Source organism: Cheilinus undulatus, linkage group 8 (assembly GCF_018320785.1).
Source record: "Cheilinus undulatus linkage group 8, ASM1832078v1, whole genome shotgun sequence".
Lineage (NCBI taxonomy): Eukaryota > Metazoa > Chordata > Actinopteri > Labriformes > Labridae > Cheilinus > Cheilinus undulatus.
Genome location: NC_054872.1, coordinates 2679503 through 2694920, shown reverse-complemented (window position 1 = coordinate 2694920; position 15418 = coordinate 2679503). Strand labels below are relative to the sequence as shown.

The 15418-nt window shown below is 37.7% G+C and overlaps 2 protein-coding genes across 6 annotated transcripts in view; both read left to right on the top strand.

Moving 5' to 3' along the window:
- LOC121513254 (NLR family CARD domain-containing protein 3-like) overlaps nucleotides 1-15418 on the top strand; it is a 945231-nt gene that overhangs the window by 664133 nt on the left and 265680 nt on the right. The gene's annotated exons all lie outside the window — the stretch shown is intronic.
- Nucleotides 3503-15418, top strand: part of LOC121513257 (sperm-associated antigen 1-like) — a 29844-nt gene continuing 17928 nt past the window's right edge. Inside the window, exons 1-10 of one of the 2 annotated variants that reach the window (XM_041792873.1) lie at nucleotides 3503-3644; nucleotides 3810-3969; nucleotides 4056-4175; nucleotides 5686-5756; nucleotides 5942-6054; nucleotides 6166-6271; nucleotides 6466-6596; nucleotides 7286-7392; nucleotides 7705-7810; nucleotides 13863-14315. In XM_041792873.1, coding sequence (XP_041648807.1) covers nucleotides 3505-3644; nucleotides 3810-3969; nucleotides 4056-4175; nucleotides 5686-5756; nucleotides 5942-6054; nucleotides 6166-6271; nucleotides 6466-6596; nucleotides 7286-7392; nucleotides 7705-7810; nucleotides 13863-14315 — 1507 coding nt within the window. In that variant the 5' untranslated portion in view covers nucleotides 3503-3504. Of the gene's footprint in view, nucleotides 3645-3809; nucleotides 3970-4055; nucleotides 4176-5402; nucleotides 5539-5685; nucleotides 5757-5941; nucleotides 6055-6165; nucleotides 6272-6465; nucleotides 6597-7285; nucleotides 7393-7704; nucleotides 7811-13862; nucleotides 14316-15418 lie in introns of those variants that run through there. The other variant, XM_041792872.1, reaches the window with a different exon arrangement.

Here is a 15418-nt window from a genome sequence, read left to right as displayed (position 1 = left end):
GGCTAATGGTACAGTAACATCCATATCAGTGGTTTTCAAACTTTTTTTTTGTCCAAGGAACATGTAAGATTAATATATATATATATATATATATATATATATATATATATATATATACAGTGCTTAACAAATGTAGAAGACCACCCTAACCCTAACCAAAGTAAGGTTTATGCCACAGCTGCCCTAAATTAACAGCATCGGTAATTACCAAAATCATTTTTGATGTTTCTGCAATGGTTAATACACCAATATGTAGAAGCTCTTTAACCCAAACGATATTTTTAATGCTAAAATATAATTATTATTGTTATCCATGAGTTTTCAAATGTACTGATTTACAAAAAGACTGAAAAAATAGTAAAGCACATTATTATTTCTTGATTAATATGTCAAATTATAGTTATTTACTTGCATTCCTGAACAGAAAAATGAGTTTTAGTGGTTGAATGTTATGCTTGATTCATTTCTGACTTCTCAGAGAAGCCCAGTGAGCCGGCTCAAATTTGGGTGAATTCAGTTTGAAATCCCTCATTCCTGTTCAAAATGGTAAAACGTGGAGAGCTGACTGAAAATGAAAGAGTCTGCATGAAAGCACTTCATGATGCTGGATGGTCTAAATTTGTTAAGCACTGTATATACTAGGGCTGGGTATTGTTAAGAACCTCATGATTCAATTCGATTTCGATTCTTTACGTTGCGATTCAATTCGATATCGATTCAATTCGACATTGATTTAAATGCTTCAATGTCGATTCAGTAAGAAGTAGAAATACACAATTAACCTGTTGACATTTTTTTTATAATTATTTTCATGCCCATGTGAACATATCTGGTAAGTCACCTCACATTTTTGAACAATAAAACATCTGAAAATAAAAATTTGCACAATAATAACTTATTTGTGCATATGGATTTCAAAAGTAAAAAACATGACAGTTCTGTATAAACATTGAAAAAGTAAAGTGCATGTAAACTTAAATAATATTTCTGTCCTCTTGGAAATTGTGATAAACCTCACATAACATGGTTATGGTATGTTGTTTGGTCGAGTGCAGCCTCCGTCCATACAACATGAATCCCACGCACAGCGACCCCCACTGGCCAGGAGGTGAATCGATTCAGAGGATTTGCTGAATCGATATTGAATTGGGGGAGGAAATATTGCGATGCATCGATTAATCGATATTTTTACCCACCCCTAGTATATATATATATATAATCACTTCAACATAAGTTCCTGTATCTTTAGTAAGGATGTACAACGTTGGATTTTTGCCAAGGTCCATGATGTCAATTTATTTTTTGTTCATTTTAGCTAATACTGTTATTAAAATTGTTTGGATGTGAAACTTCAGTCCTTGTAACACACTTTAAGTTTATGAACAAAAACGACTCTTTTGGCTGCTGTTGGTCCTGACTAAAACTCCACAGACTTATTTGGATATACAGATAGTATTTACAGCTGATACATTCAGATATTTACAGTCAGTATAGGTCGATATTTACAGTCAGTATAGGTCGATATTTACAGTCAGTATAGGTCAATATTTACAGTCAGTATAGGTCAATATTTACAGTCAGTATAGGTCGATATTTACAGTCAGTATAGGTCGATATTTACAGTCAGTATAGGTCGATATTTACAGTCAGTATAGGTCAATATTTACAGTCAGTATAGGTCGATATTTACAGTCAGTATAGGTCAATATTTACAGTCAGTATAGGTCGATATTTATAGCAGATAAAAGCCACTATTTGCAACTAAATATGAGCAAAATTTACAGCTGACACTGGTTGACATTTACATATATAGACTGACATTTACAGCAGATATTTGCAGATTTTGACAATCAATATGGGCTGATAGCCCGTATAGGACAATATTTACAGCCAATATATAGATTATGTAGGCCAATATTTAGAGTCGATACAGGCCAATAATTAGATAAGATTGAGGCTGATATTTACAGCAAACATAGGCTGATATTTAAAGTCAATATTGACTGATATTCACAGATAATATTGACTGGTATTTACAGATGTTACAGGCAAACAATAAGGTAAAAGCTGATATTTAACACCAATATAGACTGACAGTGACAGAAGATAGAGGCCAATATTGAAAACCAATATGGGCTGGTATTTGCCGACAATATAGACCAATTTTTACAGCTGATATTCCTAATCTCTTGTTGTATAGTTGTATCGACATGTGGTTTTACAATTTCCCACAGCACACCTAATCTTGCCTCAGGGGACCCCAGTGTGCCCTGCCACACCATTTGAAAACCACTGCTCTACAGTATGGCGTTAATTGAGGGTGTAAAGAGTCCATCATTGTACGTTCAGTCCTTGGAAGGTGTTAAGTGTGCCAGTGGTTCACTGCTTTTGAGGATAGTTCTCAGTGTAAATGCACATTGCGTGCTTATGAACTCAAAACATGTCATATTTAGTAAAGAAGTATGCAATTGGGACATGTCTTTTTCTTTGGATGAAAATCAGGCTTTTCTATGATAATAAGTTAGGAGATCTAACAGCAAAAATTTAATGATATCATGAGAAAAAGGAGTAAAACAAACTGTATGTATGTAGGCCATAGGGAGGTGTCTTACCAGGCTTGAGCCCCCAAGGTTTTCTCAAAAGCCCCAAATCTTTCAGGTTGGTTAAAAACAATGTGGCTGCTCAGTGTTATGATAAATTTATGCAGAAATTAATGGATGATGTTTGCAAAAGTGGACCCTGCTCATCATAACAGAAATTTCAGGCTAAACAGAAAAAATACTCATAATAATGAATATGTTATGTATTCCTAATCTCTACATATTCCTACAAAAACAACATCTGGAAGCACACATCTTGCTTTATTTGTTAATTGCTTTTTATTTTATTTTTTTTAAATAAATAGCGCAGATTATGAAAGGTTACACTGAATCCCTACCCTATGATATATTCTGGCAGTTTCTACCATTTTTAGGAGGCAGAAATGAAAAATCTCTAACATGTATTAAGGGTTCAGAATGATGAGGACAGTCTGAGAACTATTAGAGGTTAAGATATCATGTTATATATTTATATTTCACACATTTTTTCCAAAAAGTGAATACCTTTGTTGACCTTTTTAATTTATTTTAGATGGCAAACTACCTGATAAACAGTACATTTCAGGGTCCCCGGATCCTCCAAAGTCCCAGTTGAACTTTGTTATTAAAGACTTCTGGCTCCGCCCCTTACGTAGGCTACTCTCAGGGCTTCTGCAGTGATGCACCGTATAATTTGGCCTTTGTGGTTTTGCCCTGTCTCGGGTCTAAAGTAGTCTGTTTTATTGAATGGTGATTGGGTGGTAGAGATTTTTTGGAAATTTGGGTTGTGATTTCCTGTCAAGGAGTAGGTCCTGGGGCTAGAACAACTGAGAACCACTTATTTAAAGAGACACTGTTTGACACTGACATGACAGAACTGTTTGTCATAGCTAACATATATATTTGAAATACTTTCCATGCAGATATGAGTGCACAAACGCTTTTCTATAACCAGTCCACCCCTGCTGACTTTAGCGGAAAGGTACCTGTGGAGCACCTGGATTATGCTTACATTGAGAAATGCAAGGATGTAAAATACCTGGAGAAGATTTTGAAAGTACTGAGGTAATAAAAGCCTTGTGAGTGAAGTGAGTTTTTAATCCGTTTCAAAAATAGCATTGACAAAAATGTTGTAGGACTTTTTATTTGGAATATCTACCAGTCTGAGAATAAATATTGTATGCCCTACCACTGATTGTTTCATAAAATAATGTTTTACTAAATGTAAAGGTCCGGCAGCGAGGGCGCTTATCCACATCTGCTCAACTTCTGTGAGAGTCACTTGGAGAAGTTGGACCCAAAGAGCCGAGCTCTCAGGAAGGAAACTCCTGTGGCCACAGCAGCCAGCCTCTCTAGGGATGAGTGGAGCCAAATATTTGATGACTTAAAGGTGTATTTCTCAATCTAATCTTTTATTTACTCATGATCTTCATTCTGTCTTGGAATCACTGATAAATGTTTTTTTCTTCTCTGCAGATTTGGCAAAAAGAAGCCAAGAGGACTGAGACTCTACTGAAGCAGGAGCCAATCTTTGATGGCCTGAATGAAACTATGGTACCAGTAAGAGGTTCCAATCATTCTGTTCCACTAAGTCAGGTAAAAATCATCCCCAAAAATATTTAACGATGCAGACTTAGAATGTTTTTGTTTTCTCCTGTGTTCATTTTTAAGATTGGTTCTTGGCTCCTAGGTTCCTTGTGTTTGTTTAACCTCCCATGTTCCCATGTCCTTGTCTGTTTACCAGTTTCTAGTTCTGTAGCTGTTTCTCAAAGTCCAGGATCCTTCCTCTGTGGGACGTATTCACGGTGGAAACAGGACATTTAAAAGTGTATTGAGTGGGCTAGACCCTGGCCTCCTTCTGATACTATGCTATTTATTTTTTAAGAGAAGGAAAACAGTACGCATTGGATTGTGGGTAATTCCTGAGTGTGGAGGATGCACATGTGAGTCCTTGGAAATCCTCTGTTTAAAGGACTCAGTCCTTGGAAAAATTTCAAGGATCCTCGAGATTGGAACAGTCCTCCAACAGTTGTCGATAAGGTAGTACCAGTGTTAATTTTGGCAGATATTTTTGATTTTAGTCTTAGTTTTAGTCTTTAAATGAAATGCATTTTGGTTTTAGTCACATTTAATCATTTTTAGCCTTTTTAGTTTTAGTCTAGTTTTAGTCTATGAAAACTCAAAACATTTTAGTCTAGTTTTAGTCCATAAAAAGTCCTCACAGTTTAGTCTTTACTTTTAGTAAATCTGGTACCAAATCATGGTAGTGTGTCCTCTGCACTCTGCCAAACCTGGGGTCCCTGCTATTCTGAGACAGAATAGATACAGATGTATTGTTTTTTGACAGATTTACCCACAGTGAAGAAATATCACGGATTTTGAATGTCCGACGAAAACTAAATTACATTTTAGTCTAGTTTTAGTCATCTTGACGGAAACTTAACTTGGTTTTTGTCAGTTTTAGTCATCACAGATCTATTTTTGTTAGTTTTAGTCTAGTTTTTGTCATGGAAAAAAGACTGTCGATGAACATTTTTAGTCATAGTTTTAGTCACAAAATTAACACTGCATAGTACCCTTCAAAAACGGCCGTTTGAGTATCCTTCCTTGGCTTTGAGAAACAGTTTCTGTTATCTTGTCCTTTCCATAGTTTACCCCTGCGTGTTTCCTGTTTTATTTCGAAGTTTTCTCCTCCGTCTGTGTGATTTCTGGTTCTTTTCCTGCCCTTGTGTTTTCCCTCCACCTTGATTGCATCTCATTAGGTTCACCTGTGTCACCTTGCTGTCACACCTGTGTCTGATCGCTCCCTATCTATTTAGTTTCTGTGTTTCTCTGTCTTTGTCAGTTTGTTTGTGAAATCTCCCTCTGTGTAGTGTTGTGTGTGACTCAGTCAATGTCTCCAGTGTTCCCGTGTGTTTTTGGTCAACTTTAGGTTTTGTATTTTTTGTGCATCTTGATGGTGTAAGGAGTTTTTTGTTGTGTCTTTCCCATTTTGGTTAATTTAAGACTTTAGTGCTTTGCCTATGGGTCCTCTTTTTGTTTTATGTTTACTAAACTATCACACATATTTGGGGAAATGCTATAATGAAGTCCTCTGTCATTACAGCCTTCAGCTCCAAAACAAAAGCCGAACTGTGCAAAACGGGTTGCACCACGTGATTACAGAGAATGGGACAAGTGAGTCTGTTCAGGTCTTTTCATCTGTGTGGTAAATTCCAGAGAATGCACACTTGTGTTGACCAAGTTTCACTTTATTAAAAGAGGCTTTAGCAAAGCTTATTTTATATTTTATTTTATTTCTTTATATGTGATGCTTCTCTTTACCTTTTATTTGCTGCATCTCCATTTACGTCTTCTTCCAGGTTTGATGTGGATAAAGAATGCGGAAACATCGATAAAAATGTGGTCAAAAATGATCCACCTGCTCTTACGAACAACCAGCAACTCCCAATCCAGACTAAAGTGGATGCTTCATGTAAACTTTTTAAGAATAGTGTCTTTTATTTGTCTTTGTGGTGATTATGAGGGTTGTTAATATGATTCTGCTTTGCAAGTGTCTCATATCTGGTCTCTACAACCCTTCTAGTGCTATCAGAACAGGAGAAGCTCCTGCTGGCCAACCGTGAAAAGGAAAAAGGCAATGAAGCTTTCAGAGCAAATGATTATTTGGAGGCAGTTGCATACTATTCCAGGTCTGACCTTAGAAAAATACTTTAATCACAGAAGCATTTCACATTTCCTTAAAGGATTATATTGTTTTGTCTGGCATGTGTTTACACTGGTGATGTTCTTCGAGATGTGATAGAATTCCTCTATGCTATTTTTTAATACCTGCCTATTAGCCTTTATAAATAAAGCTCCATGTATATTTTTCCATCCTTTTCAGAAGCCTTTCCATTCTACCAACTATAGCGGCATACAACAACAGAGCCCAAGCAGAGATCAACCTCAAGCACTGGAAGAACGCCATGAGTGACTGTCAGAGGGTACTGGAGCTGGAACCAGGCAATATAAAAGGTGCTTTCCTTTGCTGTGCTCTACTTCTTTACTGGAGTTACAACAGTCCGTGTAAAACAGATCAGGGATGAGACTGGAATCAGACAAGAAAACGGAGACCACCTCCATCCTAGACGCATGCAGATTTCTTCTTTGGCGCAAAGCAGACGATTCCAGTGTATAAAATAATTATGTCTGCTCTTTGGCTATTGTAAGTTCTGCTTGCAATAATCGTCATTTTCTGATTGGTCTTGCTTATTGTACAGTTTAATGAAAAGTTCCTAAAATAAATAGTTTAGGGCTTAGTGGTGGCTTTTCACCTGTAACGTATGAAAGGGCATCCAAGACCTCCTTCCAGAAAGTCTGAATATCAGGGCATTCCCAAAGGCAATGAAAAATAGTACCTTGCTGTCACATGTTTTAGTATTTGGAGGTCTTTAGATTTCTTTTATAAAACATCTTATTGCTACCCAAATATTAAAATGGGATTTAATGTTAATCCATGATTTATGCCCACCACCAACTCAAAAGTATTGCTAAGTTTATAACGTAACTGTAAGTACATAAGTGAGGCTAAATTTCTGAAATGCCTTCATCATAAAAATAATTGTATGCTCTACATTGGTGGCTTTACAGTGCAGTAGTGAAGACTTGCTTCATTTAATGTAATCTGCCCTCTGTGTGTTTTTTTTTTTCCCCCTCCCCATCAGCCCTGCTGCGACGTGCCAACGTTTATAATCACATGGGTGAATTCCAGTTGGCTGCTGAAGACCTGAGGATAGTGCTTAGGGATGAGCCACAGAATGCTGCTGCTATGGTGCGTGATGCAATCAGATTTGTTTGCATTTCAGTAGTTTTTGTCTGTCCTCCTGTTGTTGAATTTGTGTGAAATCAGGCAGTGCACGTTTCAAGTGGGACAAGGACTTAACTAAGAGTTTCAGATAGGGCTGTAGCTTTGAGGGTTATATTGTATTTGGCGTCATATCTATAAATTGATGTTGAGAATATGTTCTCATTGATGATTTTAGTATCAGGAGCTGTGTCGTCTTTACTGACTAACCATAACAGGATGGTCTTGTTCCTACAGCTGACAGAGTTCATCTAATGTCCAAACTTTTTTGTGGTTTAGCAACTTCTGTCTGAAAGTGAGAAGATGAAGGAATGCCAACCAGAGCAGAAAAGCAAAGGCAAGAAAATCCTCATCCAAGAAGTAGAGGACGATGACAACAGAAACGGTAAGGAAAAAAAGCAGGGGCATTTGTTTGAACCCCTCCATAAATCAGCATCAGTCTAGGACAGACACTGTAAACAAGCTAATCAAGACTAGGAGTTCCCTAATTAGTCCAAAAATATGTCTGAGTAATGATTTAGATCAGTGGTTCCCAACCTGGAGTCCAGGGACCCCCCAAGGAGGGCACCGAAGATCTCGGAGGGGCGTGGGACCCTGTCTGCTCTGATGCTGTCGAAATTAGTGTAAAAAAATCGAAATATTTCAGATTACAAAATTGAATATTTACAAGAAAACAAACTCAGAATTTAAGAGTTTAAGAAGTTAATTATTCACAAGATGATCTTGGAATTTCTGAGTTTTAAAGGTTTTAAATTTCTATATCTCTTAAATTTCAAGTTCTGAGCATCATAAATTTACAACAGTGTGAAATAAAAAAAATTACAATAGAAAAACTGAAAGCAGTGGTTTGACTTTCAACTTTTCAACTTTGTAATATCAAAAATTTAAAGTTTAAGTTAAATAAATAGAAAATTAATTACTTTAAACCTGAGAATTTTAAAATATTTTTCTTTTAAATCACAACATACTCTATTTAATTCATTTTTTCTTAAGTGGCCCTAATAAGGCTTCATAATAATGAATAGTTTAAACATAGACCTTCATTGAGAACAAAGCCTGTTATTAAAACTGATATTAGATTTTTCTTAGTGAGTCCGAGGGGGGCGAGGTTAATTTTATTAGATGAGACTGTGTGTGTGTGTGTGTGTGTGTGTGTGTGTGTGTTTGTGTGGGGGGTGCTGAGGAAAAAAGGTTGGGAAGCAGTGATTCAGATCATGCTCTTATGTATGTTTAAAGCATTTTCATTTCTTTCCCTACCCTTATTGTGTGTAATGGAAACTTAAACTTGAATTTCCTTCGGGATCAATGAAGTATCTAATTGAATCTAATCTGATTATTAAAAGGGTCAGGTTTTAAGAAAAAAAACTTTTTTTTTTGTATTTTTTGCCCATATATTTTGGTATTTGTAGTATTTACTGAGGCACAAGTTACCTGCCCCTCACCTGGATTCTCCACCCATAGATCTCCAGCCATAGCCATGAAAGCACCCAGCTGTCTTCCTAGGCCTTTCTCAAACTGCTCCTTGCACCCTCCCTCTTCACACTGAAACTCTCCAATGCTGTAGTGGAGGGTCAGCCACATTGAGTGTCGTCCAAAACCTCAGAGTGAGAGTGAATAGTTAAACTCTCCACCGTGTGTCTGCACTGATGCTGGTAAAGGTGGGCGTACGCTGTGCATTTTCTGACTCTAACAGTCATGGCGGGATGTCAGTTCACACAACACGACTGAATCATTTATGATACACCACCATCACGTACCATTTATAAGCTCGCATCAAACGCTCCGATGGTCGTGAACAACCTGAGTGCTCACTGTGAAAGTGAAGTCAGCACGGTTTGACAAATGATAGTGGAGTTTCCTGCCTCTCATACAGGGAGGTTTAAATATGTAAGGGTTAATGCCCGATGAGGTGTCCGATTATCAATGATTAATGGACGACGCGGAGGTGTGCTGTTCGGACAGTTGCCTCCGCGAAGTCCGTTAATCCCTGATAGTTGGACACCTCATCGGGCATTAACCCGCTTATAGCATGGTCACTTGCCAACAAAAGTAATTAACAACGCTACTAATTTATAATTTCATATGTTTTGTGATCAAAATAGAAAGTTTTACAAAAACAACAACTCCTTTCCCCTAGCAATGCCTGAGGGCTTGACTACTAACTGGAATAGCCATTTCAATCCCATAACGTTCTCATGGAATGTAAACGTTATTCACTACTCCAGTAGATAGGCCGGCCATAGATGCCAAGTCACAACGGAACAAAAAAACTCATCCGCTCAGCGCACTTTCTGAACGGATTTATCGTTGAAATGACATGAAGATGAGTGAGACGGAGAGTCATGTGATCAGACTATAAACCTGTAAGGGTCAATGACGTGACATGTCCATTTTGGTATCCGAAGCATACATACATACATGAAGCATATTGAAATACATTATTTTAAAGTAAAAGTACATTATATGATTTAATTCCCACCCTCTTTTTTGAATTTTAGTAGAATATATTATGAGTAATGAAAATTTGAGTATCTATGGAGCTCAAAATGTCATTCAGGATAACTGTCCGCACATAAAACCAAGGTGCAAAAATGCTCCAAAAACATTAAAAATCTTAAAACTTTAAATTTATCTACTGGGCATAAGTGTGTGGTTGTTTAGAAGTATGTATAAACATATTGTGAGAATACTCCACTTCATTTCATTTTTATGTGTGAAATACTTTTGTCCCAACTTTGGAATTCTAGCCTATGTCATTCGGGATAACAGACATTCAGGATCAAATTTCCATCATACAGAATTCTCATAGTCATGTGACAGGAAGTTACATCAAAAAGGAGTTTCTTCAGACCCTTATGACTGTGAAAATAGGTTAGTAAAGATCTTTAAAATATTGATCATTTGACCTTTTCGGTGACTGGTATGATGTGTCACAAAATTGTGTGTCATACCAGACAACACTAAAAACACAAATACTGTTTTATTTTAAATTGGCACATAAAATGTGAAAGATGACATTAAAATGTTAAAGATCAAGGTTGTAGTTTTTTATAGGTGGCTAAGTAACTGCCTGTTAAATAAGCAGAAATTGTTTTTCTGTCATTCGGGATAACAGTTTCTTTCTGTTGTCCCACAATGTCATTTGGTAGCTTGAGTGACATACGTAATTTTATTGTTTTAATGACTTTTTTTGAAGCTTCTTTGCAAAAGAAATAGTTATTTCTTATTGATAACACATTTAACATATTAATACAATATTAATACAGATTTTTATGTGTTAAGGCATATTTTTGTCTTTGTCTGTCCACCAACGGAGATTGTAACATGGTCATTATTTTCGTATTTTTAGCAATTATTAGCAGTTATAATGCTTTATCAATCTTCTAAAATTACAGCTTGGACATTTTAAGGGAAATTGTGTCCTAGATGGCAAGGAGAGAGCTGCAAGGTTTAGGGCCAAGAAGAACCAAGATCCGTCAGTAAGGGAGGAGTTTCTAGCAAGAAATAGAGGAAGGTATCAGAGTGATAGAGCAGTTAGATAGATGCAGTCAGCCATATACTGGGGTTTAACCTAGTCTTGTTACAATGGCATTTGTTTACTATATATGAAATGTTAATGTGTTTAAAATAGTATGTTTGGTGAAATTTTTATTTGTGGAAAATATTAATGAAGTTAAATCTGTAATGAAGACCATGAAGACCACCAAGACCATGGTATGTGAATGCTCGATTCTGATTGGCTCTGGAAATTCCATTGGTGTCAATTAACTTCTGATATATGGACACCTTTTGAACTTTTCAAGTAGTCCCGGTCAAAAAAATCTTTTCACTGTTCCAACACCAAAATGGACGCGTCACGTCATTGAACCTTACAGGTTTATAGCCTGATCACATGAGTCTCCGTCTCACTCATCTTCATGTCATTTCATTGATAAATCCGTTCAGAAAGTGTGCTGAGCGTTGTGACTATCTATGGCCTGACTATTTACTGGAGTATTGAATAACGTTTATATTCCCTGAGAACGTTATGGGATTGAAATGGCTGTTCCAGTTATTAGTCGAGCCCTCAGGTGTTGCTAGGGGAAAGGAGTTGTTGTTGTAAAAGTTTGTATTTTGATCATAAAACGTGTGAAATTATAAAGTAGTAGTTTTATTCATTATTTTCGTTGGCAAGTGACCATGGTATAAAGGGGTTAATGCCCGACGAGGTGTCCAATTATCAGGGATTAATGGACGATGCAGTGGTGTGAACCGGGCATTGCCTCCGCGACCAGAGGGTCTAGCATTAACCCTTACATATCTATTCAAACACACAAACGACATTGCCAGCATATATAACGTAGCAGTACAATAATTCATATTGCGTTTCAGCTGGATGCAGGCAGGTTGTTTGTATCCTTTATTATAGTGAGGGTTGGGGGCATCCCTGCTGTTGTCATGGTGATTAAAGCCGCTGTTTGATAGTTTACATGGAAAACTTTCTGAAAGTTGGGGATTCTGCTAGTGGTTCTGCTCCCACTGTGGGAGCGTGTGCAATTGTACAAGCAAAATCTCAAACATGCGAGAAATCCACCTGACCAGTCGGGAACAGCCAAAAGTCGGTGCGTTTTCTAAGTGAGTTGTTTTACCTAATATTCATGTCTGAATTATCTTAAACCACACAGTTCATCTAGCTTTACTGAACACCTTTCATTGTTCGTCATGAAGACGGTCTGTAGGTTAGAGTTCTACACAGGCTACGGCTGAACAATTTGCAAAAATAATGTAATTGGGATTTTTTTCCCTCTATTTCGATTGCAATTTAATGTGCAATTATTATTAGGTTCCTCATCTTGTGTAATTTTTCAACACATACAAGCAAATAATTCAATATTTTACCTACATTTAGTGGCATGAATGTAGAGAGAAGGCTCTGCTCTAAAGCTCTCTGGGTTAGTCGGCAGCATGCTTTGACTTTCCTGGGAGAGCATTGCTAGAAACCCTCATATGAAGAGATGCATGTATGACAATGTGTATGGAAATTAATGAAATAATTTCACAAGCAATTAATCCATAGTAGCATGAATGTGAATATGAGGGTGCAACAAGCTTTAAGCTATAAAGGAGGAGGCTGGGGCGGATGAAGTTCAGCTTTCCCATCAGCAGCAGCAGCAGCAGTGTGGTCCGCGTTAATGCTAGCAGGGATTAGTGATAAGTCAGTCATATTTAAAAACACCACTATGCTCTTGTTTTGATTATGAAAAACATGCAAATGAACAGGAGGATTTTTGTAAACCATTGTAAAAAAAAGACACTTATTTGTATAATGTGCACAACATTTCTGCATTAAACCGGTATTTTGCCACATTTCAAATTAAGAAATATTGCACATTCTGTGATTTGTGAATTACAGCAGGCCATATTGCGATTTAATCCAATTTGTGATTTATTGCCCAGCCCTAGCACAGACTTTAACCTTTCAAACAAAGTCAAAAACAGCATTCTTTCATCATTGTAAAATCCTGGAAAATGATCAGATCCTTAAAATGGTCCAAAAGTGTATTTCTATTAAGTGTTTTATGTTTACTGGGACTAAAAAAGAGTTGTGTCTCATGAACTAAACATCAGGTTAAAGTTATGAAAGGTTTAAAAAAGGAAAAAAAATGCCACCAAATATGTCTTTTTTTCATATTTAGAGTGATTTTAATGACAACTTAGTGATATGAAATCATGCCACATAATGTCCTTGTTCTTGTCGGATTGAGGGAAGTTCATCCTAAATCCTCCTGCTGAATTTAAAACCTATTTCTTCAAAACTGATGGAGCTTTATTCGTGACATCAGACACTTCTCTCAGTACCTGATCAGCGGTGACAAGGAGACATCTGAGAAAGGCTCACCCTAGGAGTGAGAGGGGCATTTACATTTAAAGAGATACACCAAAACCAACTGTTCAGAGACTGGCTGTTAGAGCTGGTTTATACAGGGTGAAAAGAACTCCTTGTGCTTGATTCATATTTTATTTTGCACTGTACAGATGATTTAACTAGACCACAGTGGACTGTGTTAAAGATGGAGCATCAAATGCCATCTTTAAGATTTCTTTCACAAATGTTTTCAAAGGATCCTGCATTAATTGTGGTAACAGAATGTCAGGTATTTAAATGAGAAATCCTTCTGCTGTTCATAGTTCAGACAGTGGAAACCCCAGCCTGTCTATTTGGGTAATAAGACACACTGTATGCATGTGCTATCTGCCCTACCCCCACCCAGCGCTTTCGTAATTTACTGTTGAGAGTTGCTGCTTCCTGGAACTCCTTGTTTGAGTGCTCTGTGTCATGCGTGTCCAACCCTCCCCCACGATGATGTAACTACTGACAGCTTCCTGTGGGTGTGCCTGCTCCTCTTCTCTCTTTCCTTCTGCCTCTCCCTCCCTCCCTCCCACCCTCTCCCTTCTAGCTCATCCGGTTGAACCCAGCCAGCCTGTGGGAGGGGAGGAGAGCTCAGCTGCTCCTGAAAGGGGAGACATGGGTAACGCTCACAAAAAGCCCCACGGCAGAGGGGAAGGGGGTCCACACAGTGAGTTTAACAACTCCCACCACGGCCACTGGAGAAGCAGAGGAGGCAGCTCGGATAAGTACAAAGTCCCGGCAGATTCCAAAGATAAAGTAGCGAATGGCACGAGCAAGAGGGGTTCGACAGCGTCAGTCAAAGCTGATCAGAGCAGTGGAGGTAAGGGCACTCAGCAAGGAGTTAATGCAGGGGAATCTGTCAACCTGGATGCCCCATGTGGAGCCCTACCCCCACCACTGGCCAGGCTCAAGAATGAAGGCAACCTGCTGTTTAAAAATGGACAGTTTGCAGATGCACTGGAGAAATACTCACAAGCTATTCAGGGCTATGCAGACTCAGGTAGGTTTAAATCAATTCTTTTTCTTGTTACAGCTACTGTCAGCCTGAGGTGGCTGCTTGTTTATTTGGTGTGTGAAAGGCTTTGATTGGTGTACGGTATCGGAGAATATTGAGGCTTGGTTGCTTCCATGTGGAAAACAAAGCTGACATGTTTTTTTTTTTTTTTTTTTTTGACATCAGTGTGGCATGAACAGGCTACAACACTTAAAAAAAGGTTCATATCCTTACTCATAGCTGAATTATCATTTCCTCACAGTGATAATAATGATATCCTTGAAAGAAATTACTGTAACTTAGGAATACAATCGTAAATCAAAGGTCATGACCTTGTAGTTATCATGCTGGTGCTTTCATTTATAAAACCAGAGATTTGAATATCAGGGGGGTTCAATTTTGGGCTGCTTTTAAGAGTATTTAATGGCTTTGTCACCACAGTAATTACGTCACAGTTTGGCAGTAGTGATGTATACAGACAGTGCTTCTGTTTTAGCCTCAGCCTGACTCTAAGCCTCTGAGCTCAGGTCTGCAGGTCACATGACTACTAACCACTCACTGTGAAATTGAATCTGTAAGACTACGGCTATAATTCTCACCAGGAGGGAGAAAGTGAGAAATAGACAGGGATGGGGAAGCTGTTACCTTTCAGGCTCATCCACCATCAGACATGGGCTGGCCGTCTTTTTGGGTCTCAGGAAATGTGAAGTAATTCATGTAATCCTGCTGTTAATGGAATAAAACGGCCCACGTCAGCATCACACAAACTCCATCAGCTGTTAGTGTAGTCCTCATTCATGCAGAGTTTAACTTAAAGTACAGATGAGGGTACATTCTTAGCGCTTTAAGCAGCAATTAAACCAAAGTGACAACCAATCAATGAAATTGACTCCAGAACTTAATTTACTTATTATGTATACTAGGAAGCTGCTGCATGAAACACGGCTTATGCCAACAACAAATCAATTACACAAGAGTGGAAGATTGATAAAAATGAGTAAATTCAATTAAACAAACTTGTAAACTTGAGGAAAGGATCATTAAAGATGTAGAATGACTAAATAAAATACATCCTTTTTAAGAAAAACAGCTTATTTGTTGATGGGAAA